Genomic DNA, 20,879 nt, shown 5'->3' on the forward strand with positions numbered 1-20,879 from the left:
TCTCGATAATTTATAAATATAAAAAAATCAACTAAAAAGAATCCAAAGAATATTACTTGTTTTTCTATAGAAGGAATTTTAAGCAGAACATGTGTTATGTATACTATATTTCTTTCTATGGTAATAATTGGAGTTCCAATCACCTATTAAATCTTGTCTCATGTATTAGATAAGAACCTTTTTCCACCTGTAATGTATCGATTGAATTAGGCGCATCATCCACACGTGCTCTGTTTTAGATATAATAGTGAAGTGCACAGAAAAGAAGAAGATAAAATAGTGTAAGAGAGAGAGAGAGTTGAGTAGGAAAGTGAAAAAGGAGAGCTTTGCTTGACCACTCTTTTGGTGGTGCATTCATCTTCCTGACTTCCTTATCACCTGTCAAACTCGTTTGCCTTTCTGTGTGTTTGTTTGCTCTCGGGACATCTCCGATGGTAAATTTCATTTTTTTTTTCAAAATACAAATTTTTTTTTAAAAAATGAAGAAGCATGTTTTCCAATAATTTATTTTATTTTCTTCTTCAAAAAAGAATATTCCAAATATATTCTTTTTATGTTTTATCATTATTTATCAAAAACATCTTTTATCCAAATATTTTATTTTAACAATATTTCACCACAATTGATAATTAATATTAAATAAATATTATCATACAATATAATTAGTACACATAAGATAAATAAATAACACAAGAACACTACATTTTATAAGGAAGCATAAGATGTATATTTTTTTCACATGTGATCAATTAAATTATTCCAAATAGTGAAATGAGCTTCTTGATCTTTAATTCTTCTAAATCGAGCCAAAAATTATTGAAAACGAATATTATCATGCTCATCAACCTCTAGAACTGGAACTTCTACACCAACTTCAATTGGAGTATCAAGATCACGCTCATCTTCAATTATCATGTTATGTAGAATTATACATGTAGTCATTATGTCATGTTGCACATCTTTTTTTCCAAAAACGAGCTGGTCTTTTCACAATTGCAACATTGAAAAACTCCAAAGGCACGTTCCTTCTTGTTGTGTAGCAAAATATTTCTTCTTTGAACTCACTGGCTCATGAATAGTTTGCACTATGGTAGACCATTTTGGATATATACCGTCGGCCAAATAATAACTCATATTATATTCTTTGCCTTGAATGATATAATGAGCGGGAGGTGCAATACCTTGAGCGAGATTGAAGAAAAGATGTGAAGACTCCAAGACATTGATATCATTATTGTTGTCCGACATCCCGAAATATGCATGTTATATCCAAAGATCATAATCCGCAACAGCTTCAAGAATTATAGTTGGTGATGCACTACGACCTGCATATTGTCTAGCCCAAGCGGTCAAACAATTTTTCCACTTCCAGTGCATGCAATCTAAGCTACCCAACATTCCCGGAAACCCTCGCTCTTTACCAATCTTCAGAAGTCTTGAAACATCGGCAGGTGCTGGGGATCGTAAGTATTCCTCTGAGAATATTTCCACAATAGCCCGAAAAAATCTTCCCATACTTTCGATTGCTGTTGATTCACCAATTTTGATGTATTCATCAGTAGCATCAGCGGGCAAACCATAAGCTAGCACCCGAAAGACGGTTGTTTCTTTCTGGAGAGATGATAAACCAAGTCTTCCAGTTGTATCCTTTCGCTGTCTAAAGTAGTTGTCATGGTCTTCGACAACATTAACAATACGAAGGAATGAAGAACGAGACATACAATATCTCCTACGAAACATGGTGTCGTTGTAAATTGGATTCTCTGAGAAATAGTCGTTGAACAATCTGCAATGCGCGCTTTCTCGATCTCGATGGATAAAAGAACGTCCAGGAACTGAGCCTCCATGAATCACATGGCTGCTTTGTGGATTACGTAGGTATTCTATTACCGCATTGTTATTTTCGATAGCAGAATGTATCGCCCATTCTTCTTGCTCGAGACTATTAATCATTTCTACATTTTCAACATCATCATCTGAAGAGGATGAAGAAGAACTCAAATGTAGAGGTGAATTTGTGAAATTGTAATTCATTTTAAAAGAAGAAACTTAGAGTGTGAAGTAAAAATATAATTTGTGAAAATCAACAAGGATTTCTACTATATATAGATCATTTTGGAATCACTTTTATTGTAATATTAAATCACATTATTTTAGATTGAAAAATATGAGAATCTTTGAATCACCTTTTCATTGCATTATCAAATCATGTCATAGTAGATTGAAAAATGTGAGGATCTTTGAATCACCTTTTCATTGCATTATCAAATCATGTCATAGTATATTGAAAAATGTGAGAATCTTTGAATCACCTTTTAGTTGCATTATCAATTCATGACATAAAATATAAAAACTTATAAGAATATTTGAATCACTTTTTCATTGCATTATCAAATCATGTCATAACATATTAAAAAAAATGTGAGAATCTTTGAATAAACTTTTCATTGTATTATCAATCATGTCATAATAAGTTTAAAATGTGAGGATTTTAATTCACCTTTTCATTGCATTGTCAAATCATGTCATAGTAGATAAAAAATGTGACAATATTTAAATTCACATTTTCATTGAATTATCAAATCATGTCATAACAAATTAAAAATGTGAAAATCTTTGAATAAACTTTTCATTGTATTATCAAATCATGTCATAATAAGTTAAAAATGTGAGAATCTTTGAATAACTTTTTCATTGTATTATCAAATCATGTCATTATAAATTAAAAACAAAATCTGAGAATCTTTATTGTGTATAAATATCATGTTGTGTTCTACATTTTCATTCACGACACTGGATCATTATATTTTCTATTGCATCCACATCTTATTTTAACTTTGTTTACAAAATGTCGTTACGTTCTGCTGGATATATATATGAAAATATCTCAAGATATTTTATGTCAAGTATATATGAAAATATCTCAAGATCCAATCAAAGGTGTTTATCAGTCGTTCGACCAATTATGGTCTCGTGTGGCAGCTGCTTACTAGAACGAAAAAGATGGAAGTTGGAGTGAACATACAAAGAAGTTTATCCATTGTCGAATTCAAACTATTGAGAAAGTAACGAAGAAATTGCATGCAAGCATCAAGCAATGTGAAAACATACGTCCAAGTGGTGCTTCAGATGAAGACATTGTAAGTATTTTTTTTTAGTTTGTGTAATATATATTTTACTTACTTTGCAATAATGTTTTATTTTTTAAAATGATATGCAGTTTAGACAAGCCAAGTTAATGTTATTGGATGATCCAAAATACAAAGGAGGTTGGAAGTTCGATCATGTATGGAGCATTATAAAAAAATTTGAAAAGTTTAAAGATGGTGACACATCCACGAAAAAAGTATCAAACTCATGTGGTTTCGGGGATACAAATCCAGAATTGGAAAATGTTACATCTGATTCTGCTACACAAGAATCTCCAGGTTTGTCTACCTTTTCTATGAATTTAGATGATGAAGAAGATAGAATGGGTGGATCTTCGTCTAAAAAACCAATTGGAGTGAAACAAACCAAACTCAAAAGAAAAAATGTTGATCAAACATCACTTGTTATTAACATTTTGGAAGAAAAAAATAAAAAACTATCGGAGAAATTAGAGAAAACAAGCGCACAAAGACATCAACATTTGGAGATTCAAAACAAGAATTATGCTTTGAAGAAGTTTAAAAAAGAGAACAAAATTTTATTTCGTGATTTGAACTCCATACAAGATCCTAACGTTCGTGCATACATTCAATCTGAGCAAAATGAAATTTTAGTAGAAAAGAATGAACAACAACAAGCTCAACAGCCTTCTCAAGCAGCCACTTCATTTGGACAATATTTTAACAATCTTAGTGGATCTGGAAATGATTTACCAGATTATTAAGTGTTAGTTTATGATGTGCTATGTTTTTTTTATTTAGATTGATGTTTATCAAGTCTTTGAGTTTTTATATTATTTAAGTAATTGTGTTTCATCTAAATATTAGTAAAACAACATGTTTCTAGTATATTTAATATTTTAAATTGATTGAATAAAAAATAATAAAATTTTTAAAAGTAAGTTGGTAATATTAGCTTTTATAGTTTATTTAAGTAAAAACTAAAAACAAGTTAAAGATAAGTGACCAATCTGTAATTAAAAAAGTGTATCTTCAAAAATGAAGAAGTGAATAGTACTTTTTCAAATTCTGTAATTTGAAAAAATAATGTTTAATTCTTCAAAAAATGAAGAAATGAGAAAAAAAATGAAGCACCAACGAAGTGAAAAATAAAACACCATTGGAGATGATCTCAGTTCATCTGAATATTAGGATTATTGATCATGAATACTTTTGTCAACACACGACCCCCACCTATCCGGTAGTAATCATTAATTAATAGACTACACAACTAACCTTATCGCACCTTGTGAAGTACTATCTTTTTTCTTTCTTTTTTTTGCCATCTAAAGTTTATTAAAGGGACAAGGTCCAAAGGACCAAACCAAAAACGTAAACAAGGATACAACCATGAAGCCCAAACACACTAGGGCTAACCAAACCGTAAACCTATTGGGCCCTAAGCCCATCGTCCTAACCCAGAAAGGCGCCTCTTCCTTCCCGCGAGATGCGTGAACAGGACACGTGTCGTAATCCTCACTGCGAGAGACACGCGTCACCAGGCCGCCACGTCTTGACCGAAACACCATCAGAGGGGCACGTGTCCTAAGATCGAAGCCCCACCCCTTCATCGGCATGCAAACTCCGCCGCCGCAATAATCAGGCCTCCACCGGAAGAGTACAACAGCTTCCGTCGGGGTCAGAGCAAAAGTGCGACCCAACTCCACCTTGGAGCCCAAAACCGATGAAAACCTATAGATCTCAAACACCATCTTTGAAGAACAACAATCATCTTCGATCGATCCAAAAAATCCATACAGATTTTCAGATCGAGAGTCGATTGAACAGAGGAAGAGCAAGAGCGTAGATCGAGAACTTGATTCCGGATCAAACCGGAGAAGGAGCCGGCGAAAGAACGGTGCTATCAGAGCCACCGCTTTCTCGGAGACGAAAGCCGGTGAAATCGGTGCTGTCAGAGCCACCGTTCCCCGGAAACAGAAGCTGGCGATAGCGGTATAAAGAGAAACACCGCTTCCTAGAAACAAGCTTACTAACCGGAGATGAGACTGTTAGAAACTCCGGTAGAGGTCTCCTCTCAATCCTTCTTCTGTGTCAGATTTAGAGAGAGGACAGAAGAGGTCGTGTTTTTTGTGAAGTACTATCTATCTATCTCCACGACCATGTTTTTTTTTTTTATTAACAATGCTTCTAACTAAATTTGTTAATTATGTGTTCAGTCCCGATTTTGTTTTGGTTACTATATTTTCTTTAAATGTAGATAAACAGTTCTTTATGGGTTTGTGTTAAACCAAATACATCTTTAACTATTTGAACTTCACACCAATCACTTTAGTTATTTTGGCTCATTTTGATTTGGGTATATTAGTTTTGTTTTCCTGTTATACCAAAAAATCATTTCAACCAATATAAAGACAGTGCCGTCTTAACCAATATAATAGCCCTGGGCGAAACCCAAAATATGGATCCTTTTATAAATATTTTCTATCACTGCATTTCTTTTAACTTGAACTCTAAAACCTGAAACCAGTGTTTTGGAAACTGGACCGGACCGGTCGGCTGGACCAGACCGGCCGGTCAGACCGTGACTCGGCCATCTATTCGGTTCCAGGTTATACTAAAAACCGGATTTGAGTTAAATTGGCAAACCCGATCAAAAACCGGCAAAACTCGCTAAAACCAGTGATCAAGGTTGATATTAAAATCCTATTTTTTCAAATCCAAGAATTTTTTTTAAACTGCAAATTTGAAAAATATTTCATAAAAATTTCATATTGTTTTCTAAGTATCTATCTAAATAAATTATTTTCATTATTTTATATTATTTTTAAAAAAATCAATTTTGTTTTCATATCATTTTTAGATTCTAATAATTATATAAAATTTTATAAAAATAATTTTGTTATACATATAATAGTTACTTAATAAAAAATTTAATTAAAATTTAAAACCCAGTTGAACCAATTGGACCGGTCCGACCATTGATCTAGTTACAATGCCGAATCAATGTCTGGTCCGGTTTTCAAAACACTACCTGAAACAAATAAAAAATATATCTCAAAACTAATGGTGAATGTACAGATTTTTTATTGTTTTGTCTTGTAATAAATAAATTAGATTTACTTAATTATGATTTTTTTTGATAATTTAACAGATTGAAATGGACCTTTAAAACAACACAAAAAATTTTTGGACCCATGGACCCATGGCAAATGCTCATGTTGCCATGGGTAAGAGCCGGGACTGTATAAAGATACCCGTTCATTTTCATATTGGATGAAAATTGAACACCCTTACACATTATATGACATACCTAATAATGAAACCATAATCTAACAATATGCCTTTAGCTCCAGTGGAAATAACTCTGGCCATTGTATTAGAAGTTCATGGTTTGGATAACCACTGAAACGAAACTAATATTGTAGTTTCGAATTTAGGGATTACAGATTTCGGCCCGAACCTCAAGTATTAAAAAAGCATAATTGAAACCCTTCCCTTGATACCCCTTCGTTCAAATGGAAAGCTTATATCAAAGGGGCATCAAACGAGTGATTTGGTGAGATGAACGTTGATACAGAACCCCTAAACAAAAATCCATAACTAATTAGTTCATAGTCTCATACTTTTAACGACCAAACTATATACTGTACTTAATTAATCATCGAATTCCCACCAAACACAGCAAGACCCCACAAGCCACAGCTCCATCATTATAAGTCTCATGTGTGCATGAACAGAAAATGTCTGTTCAAACAGTATCATCCCCGCAATATCAAATCTCGAAACTGATAATATTTTTTTTCATTAAAAAATGAAGAAAATACCTGATTCCTAAAAAACAGTGAACATTTAATCAGTGATAGATACTAATCAAAAGATTTTTAGTACAAAAGCGAAGCTAATGGTTAATGCACCACGTGTATGTTTTACAGACATGTAGGTCCATTTTATTCAATTCAATTATGTATCTTTATCCTATTTGTATACGCATTATACACCAAATTATTTCCATGCATCAAGCTCCAGTCAGCAGCATATATACTATATATATAAAGCAATCTTATCCCTCCAGCAGCCAAAAACCATCAAAAACAACAGTTTCGGTAGTTTTATAGTAATTACTTGTGAAGCTTTCTCGGTAGGATCACAATGGCAGCGACGGTTGTGTTGAGCTGCAGTAGAAACAGTACGAACGCTAGAACATGGAAAAGGTGTTCGAAGCAGATAAAGGAGCAAAGGGCTCGTCTGTACATCATCTGGAAATGTGCAGTCTTTCCTCTCTCCTCCCATGATTGATCACAATCATCAATCTCGATCCTTCTTGGTTATGTATTAGTTTAGCTCCGAGAGAAGTGAAGATATATATAAATAGAGAGAGTTAATTTTCTAATAGAGGGGGTGATTGCATATGGGAAGCCAAGTATGTATAATGTGAATCTTATTGCTATCATTTGATTATACAAATACATATATAGTTGTTGATATGCCAATAAGCTTTTGGTATAGTTTTGTAATAAAAGAGATGTTATAAGAACAAAAGTTCAACTGTGTAAATAAAGTTAAACATCTTCACAATGTTAATTGTTAGTTATTATACATGGATTTTGTTTTAGTTAGTGTCATATCAATTATCATACATTCTTATACATGGGGCGCGTGGAATGTGCTGCTCTTTTCGCGCGTGGTGTTTATAAGCCTCAGTTCAGGTATTGTAGGGTTTATAGGCGGTTAAAAAAAAAAAACACAGAAGCTGACGACGGCGACGAGTAGAAAAACAAGAGCTCTGCTGAGATCGGTAAATGGTGTTTAGAAACTTAACCGTCTCTTCCAAACTCATTAAAAAAATCGATACCGTTACTAAACCACCAAACCAGATGGATCTCGAGCTTGAAAGTGGTGTGGAAAAAGGACACGAAGCTAGACGAAGCCATCGAGCAGGACAAGCGTTACAACCTCTGCGCTCACGTCGTCAAAGAAGTTCTTAACGAGCCACGCCAAGTCATCCTCCTCAGGTACCTCGAAAAGCGCCGCGAGAGACTGCGCCTCAATTTCAAAGCCAAGAGCTTCGTCGTGATGAACCCTTCCCTCTTCGAGATCTACCACGATCGGATCAAACCGAAGTCGGAGCCCGTTCAGTTCATCCGCCCCGCGCAACGTCTCAGAGCTTTCTTAGACGAAGAAGAGAGGATTACACGGAGAATGAGGAGATGATCGTCGCCAAGCTCTGTAAGTTGCTGATGATGTCCAAAGATAAATATAAGTCACGACATCAGCGCTGAGAAACTGGTTCATGTCAAGAGAGATTTCGGTTTTCGAAATGATTTTCTGGTTAGACTGGTTAAGAAATACCCAAACTATTTCTGGTTAACCGGTTTAGCCGAAGAAGGTGGGAAGTCCTTTCTCGAGCTTGTCGATTGGAAAGAAGAAACCGTTAGAACCGGTGTCCCGGTTCGACTCAATTTCGACGTGAAATTGCCGTCTGGGTTTTTCGTAAGGAAGGAGAGGAGAGAGTGGACTAGGGATTCAGGGATTGGTCAGAGGGAGACTACATATCGCCTTACGAGGATGTGTCTCGTTTGGACCAAGCGTCTAGGGAGATGGAGAAACGAACCGTTGGTGTGTTCCACGAGTTGCTGTCTCTCTCGTTGCTGAAGAGAGTCCCTGTGCCTACTTGGCAAGTTCTGCGACGAGCTCAGGTTTTCGAACGCGTTTTCGAGTGTTTTCACGAGGCATTCGGGGATATTCTACTTGTCGTTGAAGGGAGGGATTGAGAGAAGCTTATAGAGACGAGGAGTTGATTGATAGAGATCATTTGGTGGCTGTTAAGGAGAAGTTTTTGAGGTTATTGGAGGAAGGATAGCAAGAGAGGAAAGATAGGTTGAGGAAGCAGAGGGAACAAGTTGAGACAGATAGGGAGATTTTGTTAGCGGCGAAAAAGCAGCAGGAACCAGAGGAGCGTCTCTGTGATTAACTTGTAAACAGGCCTGGTTTGGTCATTACTGTGTCTGCTCTTGTGAAATAAATAAAACTTCATGGGAAATGACGGTCATGTGTCTTAATCGCACTCTGTCTGATTAGTGATTACAGGTGAACACATTTGTCTCAATCAGAAGTTAAGCTGAATCTGGTGCGAGTGACCAAATGATACATATTTTTCACACCTTTGTTTGTGTAATGCGGTTGCTATATTTGTTCCAAGTATTATTACCTTTCTCGATTTTAATCAAGAATTGCATTTGGATATTAGGATCAATCAAACTCAGTTACAGAACTTGTTTAACTATCAAAGTTGTTTTGTCACGCTTTTGAAGTTGCAGCTACTAATAGTTTTGAGATTAAAATGGTTGTGGAATTTTGAACAGGTCTGGTCAAAGTGAAACACTGTTCTACAAGCAACCTAACAAAGTCACGCAAATCAAATGGAATACTCTAATATGAACCTAAAACCCCCCTGCTTCCCATCGTAATTTTTTGCTTTATTTCACGTTGAATATATAGTGATGACCCACCAAAGATCTCTCTTCACACACACACACACACACATTCCATGGAAACTCCTTTTCTTGTAGCTGTTCTCCTTCTGGCTCTCTCCTCTTCCTCTTTCACACGAGGGCAAAGAATCATACAGATTCCACCACCCCGTCCGTTATGCGCCTCTCAATACGCCCTGGCTAACTACGCCTGCTCACGTCTCCCAATGAACACTGTCCCACTTCCTTCCCCCATTGCCCCACCTTCTCCTCCCATCTTTCCTCCTCCTCCTCCTCCTCCTCACTATGACCATGACCATGACCACGACGATGACGATGACCACGAGCATGACCATGGTGACCACCATGATGATGATCACGACCACGACGAGGATGACCACGACGACCATGACCACGACCATGATCACAATGACCATGACCACGACCGTGATCATGATCACGATGATGACAACCACCACGACAACAACCATAACCACCGTCGCCACCGCCGTCGCCACCACCACCACCATCATCATCATCAAAGACACAGAGAAGAGACGTTTGCTCAACAAGAGTGCTGCAAGTGGCTGAAGCAAATGGACAACGAGTGCGTGTGCGACCTTCTGGTTAGGCTTCCGCCATTGCTAGCAAAACCTGCGCATAACTATACAGTGTTTGTGGATGAGTCGTGCATCGTCACTTACACCTGTGGAGGCAGACTTATGAGCTGATCCTCTTTCCTTTCTAAACTACTTGTCCCATAGCTTGTTCTTCTTCAAAGACCCTTTTGTTTATCTGTCTTTTCTTAGCAGTTTATTATTTCACGCCCTTCAGTATAATTGTTGTACTTGTACGTTTTACACACCACCAGCAAAAAGTCAACCAAACCAAGCAAACAAAAAATAGTAAGATGGATTATAATTTGCCTGAGCTTTGCTTCTTCCGTTGGATATGGGGCCTAGGTTCATAGGGCAGTGACATTATTGTAAGCCAGCTAGTAGATTGCAATTTTCTAAATTTGTTTCAGGCCCGTGGATTGTATTTACATCTATGAATAAATCTAAACTGATTAATTTGCTTTGAAAATTGTATACTGACTCATTTCACATTAGACTAATAAAAGAGGAGTCTTCAATAGAGCCTGAGACCAACAATGCTCATAACTTTCTACTACAATAAATGTGAAAGAGTTGTCATCCCATCAATTTTGCAAAAGAATGATCAGTACCGAACATATACAAAACCCTATCTTACATTTGCGTCACTCATGAATGAGTTCCTGATCTGCGTGCTATGGTTTGAGAGCAGACTGACTCTGTTGTGCTCTTCCGCCAAGTCTCTTTGTCGGCTTGGCATGCTTCTTTTAAAATTTTTAGCTCTATTTATTATATACAACAACAACAACAAAAAAATGATTTTGGAGGCATATCAATATTTGCTCAAGCATTCTTCGTTGCGGCTGCCATAGTTATTCCGCAATTATGTGAGGGTTCTCTGCTACACTCACTAATCACTATTTGCGTCCTCAACTTTCATGTTTACTGACACTGGGACGTCTATGAGGTGAGGTAAGGAAACAATATTAAACAAGTAGCATAGGATTGAGATCAACATGGTGGAATAGAGTGATCGATATATTTTGAAAAGGGCTCAACATAGTCACGAAGACAAAAAAAAAAAGTGTCTAACATAGGAGTGTATTACAAATCATAAGTTGTTTATCAGATGGGTTGGTCTTTGGGAACGATCTGATCCTTGATCCACATGTAGATTGGGATTAACACAAACCAGGCAGCCGCTAGGGTACCCAAAAGGAAGCGTCCCAAGAAAGAGAAAGGATTGTTTACAGGCTTCTCGACGTCCTCTTCCTTCGGACCAAGCTGCAGCATTTCAAGATGATGGATGGTCAAAGAAAGACGAGCAAAGCTTCAAGTAGCGAGACAGAAAGAGCAAAACAAACCTGGAGAGGAGAGTCACCGGAGGCAGGTTTGACACCGGTGACAGAGCATCCCATGATAAGTCCGTGCCTGCGAACACCACGGTACCACTTGGGGCCAATCCTCTTAAGCTGAACGTCCTTGAAACCAGCATTCTTGAACCACTCAATGTACTCTTCCTCCTTGGGGAAAAGCATCCAAACATCTGCAAAGAAGCGAGAAAGCCAGAAGGTTGGGTGGACAGGGCCAATGAGACATGCTTTCCCACCGATCTTGAGAACTCTATAGGCTTCCCTTATTCCCCTCTGCGGGTCGGGCCAGTACTCAATGCTGTCGAAAAATAAACCCTAAACCCAATCACACACTCTGATCCACACAAGTTTTTTTTTATTTTTTATTTTTTGGTTACCTTCCAGCAGAGACGTATCTGTCTGCATAATCAGTAGGAAAAGGGAGATCCTCCGCATCTCCTTCAACGATCTTGCACTCCTTCAACGGCTCCTTCTGCTTCGCCTTGGCCAGCTGATGCGGCGACTGGTCCAGAATCGTCACGTTCTTAGCCTTCACCGTCTTGACGATTCCCAGCGTGGTGAAACCCGTTCCGCCTCCGACGTCGACAACGCGCATGTCCGGATGGCTCAGATCCGCCGGCTCGAGAGCGTCGTCCCTCATATCCTCCGTCCAGTGGCCGGGATTGATGATATGGTCGTACACGATGGACAGGAACCTGTAGAACCAGTAGGCCTCCTTCTTGTGCTGGATGAACCTAGGCTGCGCAGATGGCCTTGACGCCGACACGCTGCTGCTGCTGCTGCTGCTGCATCTTGTCGCCACGGAGAGTCTCCGCGTGGCTGTGTTTGAGACGAGACTCAGCGGAGGACTTGGTCTGGCGTGTAGATTGGAAGCGGGGAAACCTAATCCCTTGGGGAAGGTGATGGCTCCGTTGAGCATGAGAGAAGCCATTGGTGAAGCGTGAAATGCTTATCAGATCGGGTAGTTGGAAACGAGGCGCTTTATCACCACTGAACGAGCAGGCCTTAAATCAGAGTGATGACTCGCAGCCACATACCTTATTTATTTATTATTTGATGTAATTATAATATCGTAACGTTGTTGTACGTTGCGATTACCCATTTTGATGGCCTATTGAAAAATGGGATGAAATTTACAGTTCCATGATAGTTTTGGGCTTTAATAACGTGACTTGAAGAAAAGAGGTCCATATATCTGTAACGATCCGATTATCGGTCCAGTCATTTCGGCCCAGCAAAATCCACTAAATTTGCTGGAACACCTAGGTGAGTCCCCACTATTTAAACAAAGCCTCCCTAATCCCTTGGGGAAGGTGATGGCTCCGTTGAGCATGAGAGAAGCCATTGGTGAAGCGTGAAATGCTTATCAGATCGGGTAGTTGGAAACGAGGCGCTTTATCACCACTGAACGAGCAGGCCTTAAATCAGAGTGATGACTCGCAGCCACATACCTTATTTATTTATTATTTGATGTAATTATAATATCGTAACGTTGTTGTACGTTGCGATTACCCATTTTGATGGCCTATTGAAAAATGGGATGAAATTTACAGTTCCATGATAGTTTTGGGCTTTAATAACGTGACTTGAAGAAAAGAGGTCCATATATCTGTAACGATCCGATTATCGGTCCAGTCATTTCGGCCCAGCAAAATCCACTAAATTTGCTGGAACACCTAGGTGAGTCCCCACTATTTAAACAAAGCCTCCCTAATCCCTTGGGGAAGGTGATGGCTCCGTTGAGCATGAGAGAAGCCATTGGTGAAGCGTGAAATGCTTATCAGATCGGGTAGTTGGAAACGAGGCGCTTTATCACCACTGAACGAGCAGGCCTTAAATCAGAGTGATGACTCGCAGCCACATACCTTATTTATTTATTATTTGATGTAATTATAATATCGTAACGTTGTTGTACGTTGCGATTACCCATTTTGATGGCCTATTGAAAAATGGGATGAAATTTACAGTTCCATGATAGTTTTGGGCTTTAATAACGTGACTTGAAGAAAAGAGGTCCATATATCTGTAACGATCCGATTATCGGTCCAGTCATTTCGGCCCAGCAAAATCCACTAAATTTGCTGGAACACCTAGGTGAGTCCCCACTATTTAAACAAAGCCTCCCTAATCCCTTGGGGAAGGTGATGGCTCCGTTGAGCATGAGAGAAGCCATTGGTGAAGCGTGAAATGCTTATCAGATCGGGTAGTTGGAAACGAGGCGCTTTATCACCACTGAACGAGCAGGCCTTAAATCAGAGTGATGACTCGCAGCCACATACCTTATTTATTTATTATTTGATGTAATTATAATATCGTAACGTTGTTGTACGTTGCGATTACCCATTTTGATGGCCTATTGAAAAATGGGATGAAATTTACAGTTCCATGATAGTTTTGGGCTTTAATAACGTGACTTGAAGAAAAGAGGTCCATATATCTGTAACGATCCGATTATCGGTCCAGTCATTTCGGCCCAGCAAAATCCACTAAATTTGCTGGAACACCTAGGTGAGTCCCCACTATTTAAACAAAGCCTCCCTATTCTTTTATTCATAAAGTCTCACTACGTCGAAACCCTGCAGAATCAGAGCCGTCAAGCAAATCCGAGTCCGTACCGTCAGTGTCACCATCGACCGAGATCGGAACCGCCAACCAGTCGCCGTTAACAGCCGAAGGTAACCGGAAATCGTCCTTTCCGATTTGTTTTTAAAACGGCCGTCCATTCAATCGATCATAACTCACTAACCGTTTGGAATTTCGTAATTTTAAGACCACCATCGTGACTGTGACGTCGAGACGAGTCAGGACCAGGAAGATCAGCCGGAGAGTCGCTCGGACGCACCGTCACGCGCCGCTTTTGTCCCGCGACGTTCCGCGCGTGTAGCTCACGCGCCACCACCACCCGCGGTTTTCCGTCGCCGCCGTTGATCCCGGTAAGCCGCCGTCCCTTTTCAACCGCCGGTGACTCGGCCGTTGACTCAGTCGGTGACTCGGTAACTCGGCGAGTCAACACGGATCCGGTCAACCGGTTAGGTTAATTGATTTTTGGTTTGGTTTAGGCTAACCGGTTATTTAATAAATAGATTTCTGGTTTAAATTAATTGAATTGGTTAAGTTAAACCAGCGGTTAAAATTGATTTAAATTCGGTTATGGAAAACCGATTTGGTCTAATTGAAATCGATTTTGGTTTGGATAAACCGATTGGTTCATTTCGATTTCAATTTGGTCAAAGGTTGACCGGCTTGGGTCAGAGTTGACCGGTTGACCTTTGACCAGCGGGTTGACTTTTGAACTGATCGTCGGTTATCCATTTTTAACCGTTCGAAGGGCGTTCTGACTAGATTTTTCGCCCTGATTTCAGATTTGCAGTCTGTTTGAGCAGTTGGAGTTCATAGCTACTACTTTTCCACGTTGCTAAGGTGAGGGTCTTTTCTCGAGCTTCTCTTACACGACTTAGTACCACGAATAAGTATAATTTATTTCTAATGTGTTTCCGTCTGCGTGAAATTGAGTCTGTCATTGCTTGTTTAGTTTGTAGGTTCTTTGCTTAAACTGGAACTAGATCACTAGGACCATTGTTTGATCTCTGGGTACTTTAGGTACCGGGTTTGCAATGAGTTAGGATTAAATTATATTTATTCGGAGTATTCTGTCCAGGTCCATGGACTTCGGGTTTAGTATCCCATACCTCATTGAGTGACATCCCCGTTACTCACCCCCTCATTTACCCCCTTGCAGGTGAGGCTGATGAGTAGGAGATTGATCGGACAGCTGGTGCTTTAAGGCATTTTCCTTTATTTTATTTCTCGGACTTATATCTATTATTTCGACGATTATTTCAGTTATTTCGACTATGGTATTTATGGATTTATTTCGTTATTTATATGAAATTCGACTTTCAGACCTTTTACGGATTTGAGATATAAGTTGTTGATTAGTAGCACGCCAGTCTCGAGTATTGATGAGATGGGTATTACAATTTGGTATCAGACCGGGGTTGTGTCTCGGCTTTGACCCGGGACGCCGGTTAGGGGACCTGATTTGCAAAGATTTTTTTTAAGTTTTCAACGGTTTTCAAAACTTAGAAGCACCTTTCTGTTTGGTTATTTTTCAGCAATCGTTAATGTTCTGATTTAACAGAAATTAATCGTTTCGTCCATTCTCTTTTCAGATGCCGCCAAAAGGAGGAACTAAGCGTACTCGCACCGTTCGGATCAGAGCTGATGCTCGTGAAGTTGTGGATGATCAGGGTGCTACATGAGGTGTTCAGGCAGAGGGTGTGCAGCCTGCAGCCCCACCATTTGATCAGGCTGCACTCATGCAGATGGTTCAGCAGGCAGCTTCCCAGGCTGCCCGGGCTGCTATTCAGCAGGTTACGCAGGAAGCTGCTCGTGTCTGCACAAGAAGCTGCCCGTGTAGCAGCACAAGAGGTTGCCCGTCAGTTGGCTGCTGGTCAGCAGATTCCACCTCAGCAGATTCCACCTCAGCAGATTTGACCTCAGGTTCCTGTGCAGGGGGTTCCATGACAGCAGCTTCCTTAGGGTTTACAGCAACCACCACTACCACCAACTCCACCTTTGCCGGTTTACCGTGTTTATGATTAGAGGTTTTACAGACTTACGACTCAGGTGCAGAACATGGATATGGAGCATTTTGGGGGAGCTGGTATTACTGAGGAAGACCTGATTAGGAAGTTTTTGGGTGGGATGCGAGTCGAAATTCGCAATAGATGTTGTGTCGTCACTTACCACAGATTGGGGCATTTGGTGGAGAAAGCTGCTGAGCAGGAAGCAGGTTTGGTAGAGGAGCAGAAGCTCGCCAAATCATCTCAGACTAAGTCTGGAAAGACTGATGAGTCTCAGAGGAGGACCATGGACCAGTCGGAAGCACCGTATTGTGCTCGATGTCGTCGTCATCACATCGGAGAGTGTCTCAAGTGTTTTACTTGCGGAAGGTGGGGACATTTGTTAACGCATTGTCGGGTGAAACCAGCGGATGCGACTTTGGCCTGTCAGATTGCAGCACCTACAGCGGCAATCAGGATTTGTTACAATTGTTATGAGCCCGGTCATATTTCCAGAGATTGCCCAAAGAAGGGGCAACCAACGCTCCCACCAGCTAAGTGTCAAGCCGTCGCTCCCCGTGTGTATGCCCTAGGAGAGGCCAATGGAGCTGAGCCGACAGCCAGTATGTATCTTTGCCACACAAATTTCTTTTGAGTGCTATTGTAGTTGTGATTACTATGTATAGTTTAAAAAAAATTATGTGTAGGATCGGTTTCTGTTGTAGGTGAGGTAGCTCACACTCTTTTCGATACCGGAGCTTCTCACAGCTTCGTAAGTTCACGACTAGTCAAGTCTTGGCCTTTTCATGGTGTCTTTGAGCCAAAGACCAAGCAGATTCGGACAGCCGGCACCGAGAGAATTGGAGCCACTGGCGTGTAGGCCTGGGCAAAATAACCGGAACCGAAGAACCGAACCAGAACCGAACCGAAATACCCGAAACCAGAACCGAACCAATACCTTCAAATACCCGAACGTTTCCTATATTTTTATATCCAAAATAACCAAACCGAACCGGAACCAAACTGAAAACCGAACGGGTACCCGAATATATAAAAATATTAATTATATATACATATAACATCACTAAATATATATCTATAATTTAAAATTCTATTAAAAGTATTTGAAAATAGTTGTGGATAACTAAATTATTATAAAGTATCCAAACAACCCGAAAGTATCTGAAACTATCCGGATAGTTTTATCTGAATATCCAAAGTAATCCGAAATATCCAAAATTTTTATCTAAATCATCCTAATTATTTGATATTTTACCTTAAGTAACCAATATTTTATCCAAATTATCCGAACTACCCAAACTATCCGAACCCGAACCGGATCCAAATGAGAACCGAACTTTTTCCGGATATTTTCCGGTTCCTACATTTACTATTCAAACCGAACCGAACCCGAAACTATCCGAACCGAACCGAACCGAACCGAAAATATGTCAAGTACTAAATGGATCCTCTAGCCCCTATCCGAACTACCCGAAACCCAAAATGCTCGAACCGATACCCGAAATGCCCAGGCCTAGGCGTGCATCGAGATGTACCTGTCTTACTTGGAGGGTTCGTTTTTACCGGAGATCTAGCAGAGATGGAGTTGGATTACTATGATGTTATACTTGGGATGGATTGGCTGTCACGGCACCGAGTGGTGTTAGATTGCCCGAAGGCAAGGTTTCATATCCCTAGAGAAGAGGGGAAGATCACATTCCAGTGTGTTCAAGCTCACCGGGGAATTTCTATTGTCTCCATGACGCATGCCGAGGATTTATTGGAGAGAGGAGCAGAAGGGTTTCTGGCGACTATTTCGATGGTTAAGAACGATGGACATCACGAGTTACAGGACATTCTGGTGGTTGAGGAGTTCGAGGATATATTTGAGGCCTTAAAGGAGCCACCACCAGCAAGAGGAGATGCTCTCACTATTGAGTTGGAACCAGGGACAGCACCGGTTTCACGGGCCCCGTACCGACTAGGGCCAGCAGAGATGGCCGAACTAAGAAAACAATTGGAGGAGCTATTGGGTAAGGGTTTCATCAGACCGAGTACTTCACCGTGGGGAGCACCAGTACTGTTTGTGAAGAAGAAAGATGGGAGTTTCAGGCTTTGCATTGATTACAGAGGTCTAAACAAGGTGACCATCAAGAATAAGTATCCACTTCCGCGTATTGATGAGTTGTTGGATCAGCTACAAGGAGCTTCATGGTTTTCTAAGATTGACTTGGCATCAGGTTATCACCAGATTGCGATAGCTGGGGAGGATATACGGAAGACGGCTTTCCGTACACACTATGGACATTACGAGTTTGTGGTGATGCCATTTGGGTTGACGAATGCACCTGCAACGTTCATGAAACTTAAGAATGATAGTTTTCACGAGTACTTAGATAAGTGCGTGATCGTCTTCATTGACGATATTCTGATTTATTCTCGGAGTAGGGAAGAGCATGCTGAACATTTACGGATTGTGTTGGAGAAGCTCAGAGAGCATCAGTTGTTTGCCAAGCTGAGTAAGTGTAGCTTCTGGCAGAGAAAGATTGGATTTTTGGGCCATGTGGTTTCTGAGGCAGGAGTTGCTGTAGATCCAGAGAAGATTATCGCAATTACAGATTGGCTGACACCTAAGAATGCTACAGAGATCCGCAGTTTTCTGGGTTTAACAGGTTATTACAGGAAATTTGTCAAAGGATTTGCCAGTATCGCCAAACCGATGACTCAGTTGACAGGCAAAGATGTTAAGTTTGTGTGGACAGATGAGTGCTCGAAGAGTCTCACAGAATTGAAGCGACAACTCACGGACACGCCAGTTTTGGTACCACCGAGGCCAGGGATACCATATGAGGTTTACACATATGAGTCAGGTACTGGTTTGGGTTGTGTATTGATGCAGGATGGTCATGTTATTGCTTATGCATCACGTCAGTTGAGGCCTCATGAGGTCAACTACCCCGCCCATGATTTGGAGTTAGCAACAGTTGTTTTTGCGCTAAAAATATGGAGGTAATATCTATATGGAGAGAAAGTTCAGATCCTCACAGATCACCAGAGTCTTAAGTATATTTTTACTCAAGCGGACCTGAATTTGAGACAGCGTAGATGGATGGAATTGTTAGCACATTACAACTTGGATATTACCTATCATCCAGGTAAGGCCAACCATGTGGCAGACGCCTTGAGTAGATGCAGGAGTGATATTTCAGAAACCAAGGAGGTTCATGAGCTGATTGGAACAATTGCTAGTCTCAGATTGTGTGCAATCACTTCAGGTGGGGAGGCAACTGGTCTTGATGCTTTGGAACAAGCAGACTTTACTATGGAGGATACACAAAGTTCAGGATGATGATGAGGCTTTGGTTAAGCAGATTGAGATCAAGAGTATTGGATATCATACAGCTTCGAATGGGATGTACATGTACCGGAACCGAGTTTGTGTGCCAGATGATAAACTGTTACGGAAGGAAATTTTACAGCAAGCACACAACTCACGTTTTTCTATCCGCCCAGGGAATACCAAGATGTACAGAGATTTGAAGCGTTATTACCATTGGACTGGTATGAAGAAAGATGTTACTAAATTTGTATAGCAGTGCCAGACATGTCAGATGGTTAAGGCTGAACATCAAGTGCCTAGCGGATTATTGCAGAACCTACCATTGCCAGAGTGGAAATGGGACATGGTGACTATGGATTTTGTGAGTGGACTCCCGACAACCTTTGGTGGGAAGAATGCTATTTGGGTGATTGTAGATAGACTCACCAAGTCTGCACATTTCATAGCAATTAAGAAAACAGATGGAGCTGATCAGTTGGCACAGATTTACCTTAGAGAGATTGTGAAGTTGCATGGAGTTCCTGTCAGCATTGTTTCGGACCGAGATACAAATTTTACGTCTGCTTTTTGGAGGGCCTTTCAGAAGGCGCTTGGGACAAAAGTCCATATGAGTACAGCTTATCACCCGTAGACAGATGGACAATCAGAGAGGACTATTCAGACTTTGGAAGATATGCTCAGGGCTTGTGTTTTGGATTGGGAAGGAAACTGGGGAAAATATCTACCTCTAGTGGAGTTTGCATACAACAACAACTATCATTCGAGTATTGAAATGACACCATATGAGGCACTTTATGGTAGGCCTTGTCGTACACCACTTTGCTGGACAGAAGTGGGGGAGCGACGAGACTTAGAACCTGCAATGGTTCAGGAGACAATAGAGCAAGTGGAGATGCTCAAGTCTCGGCTTAAAGAAGCTCATGACCGACAGAAGAGTTATGCAGATAAGCGCCGTAAGGATTTAGAATTTCAGGTGGGTGACCTGGTATATCTAAAAATGAAGACATTTCAAGGAGGATCTAAGACTCGAAAGCTAAAGAAGCTTAAACCGAGATTTATGGGCCCGTACCCTATCTTGGAGCGGATATGAGCAGTTGCTTACAGATTGGGGTTATCAGCAGAGTTGTCAGACTTTCATGATGTGTTCCATGTATCCGTTTTGAAGAAAGTTGTGAGAGAGCCAGAGCTCATTCTACAGCAGCCACCAAGTGACATTGGTAAAAATTTGTCTGCACTTTGTCAGCCAGTGCAGATTTTGGATCGGCAAATGAAATCGGTTCAGGGGATGATGACTAGTCTGGTCAGAGTCCGTTGGGAGAGAGACGGGATTCAGGAGGAGACCTCGGAGACCGAAACTCGGATGAGGATCGATTATCCAGGGCTTTTTGAGGATGGTATTGTACAGTCGGTTCAGGAGCCAAATTC

General features: G+C 40.4%; 3 protein-coding genes and 2 pseudogenes across 4 annotated transcripts; 3 read left to right on the forward strand and 2 right to left on the reverse strand.

Moving 5' to 3' along the window:
• Window positions 1-1,263: 1,263 nt before the first annotated feature.
• LOC106297797 lies at window positions 1,264-2,034 on the reverse strand. The gene has a single exon (XM_013733965.1). The coding sequence runs from the start codon at window positions 2,032-2,034 to the stop codon at window positions 1,264-1,266; it is 771 nt and encodes a 256-aa protein (XP_013589419.1).
• An 878-nt stretch (window positions 2,035-2,912) lies between these two features.
• Window positions 2,913-3,874, forward strand: LOC106297799 (annotated as a pseudogene).
• Window positions 3,875-7,067: 3,193 nt separating this feature from the next.
• On the forward strand, window positions 7,068-9,222 carry LOC106298901 (annotated as a pseudogene).
• A 385-nt stretch (window positions 9,223-9,607) lies between these two features.
• LOC106299356 (histidine-rich glycoprotein-like) lies at window positions 9,608-10,666 on the forward strand. The gene has a single exon (XM_013735463.1). It carries the CDS (start codon window positions 9,658-9,660, stop codon window positions 10,309-10,311), a length of 654 nt encoding a protein of 217 aa, XP_013590917.1. The 5' UTR covers window positions 9,608-9,657; the 3' UTR covers window positions 10,312-10,666.
• Window positions 10,667-11,181: 515 nt separating this feature from the next.
• Window positions 11,182-12,999, reverse strand: LOC106300824 (2-methyl-6-phytyl-1,4-hydroquinone methyltransferase, chloroplastic). Of its 2 annotated transcripts, XM_013737058.1 has the most exons (4): window positions 12,853-12,999; window positions 11,927-12,438; window positions 11,541-11,847; window positions 11,182-11,460 (listed from the first exon to the last, which is right to left on the reverse strand). In XM_013737058.1, exons 1-4 carry the CDS (start codon window positions 12,892-12,894, stop codon window positions 11,302-11,304), a joined length of 1,020 nt encoding a protein of 339 aa, XP_013592512.1. In that variant the 5' UTR covers window positions 12,895-12,999; the 3' UTR covers window positions 11,182-11,301. The 2 variants fall into 2 exon arrangements, with proteins under 2 accessions (XP_013592512.1, XP_013592511.1); XM_013737057.1 differs by lacking the exon at window positions 12,853-12,999 and having other exon boundaries at window positions 11,927-12,583.
• Window positions 13,000-20,879: the final 7,880 nt, after the last annotated feature.

Source organism: Brassica oleracea, chromosome C6 (genome assembly GCF_000695525.1).
Source record: "Brassica oleracea var. oleracea cultivar TO1000 chromosome C6, BOL, whole genome shotgun sequence".
Lineage (NCBI taxonomy): Eukaryota > Viridiplantae > Streptophyta > Magnoliopsida > Brassicales > Brassicaceae > Brassica > Brassica oleracea.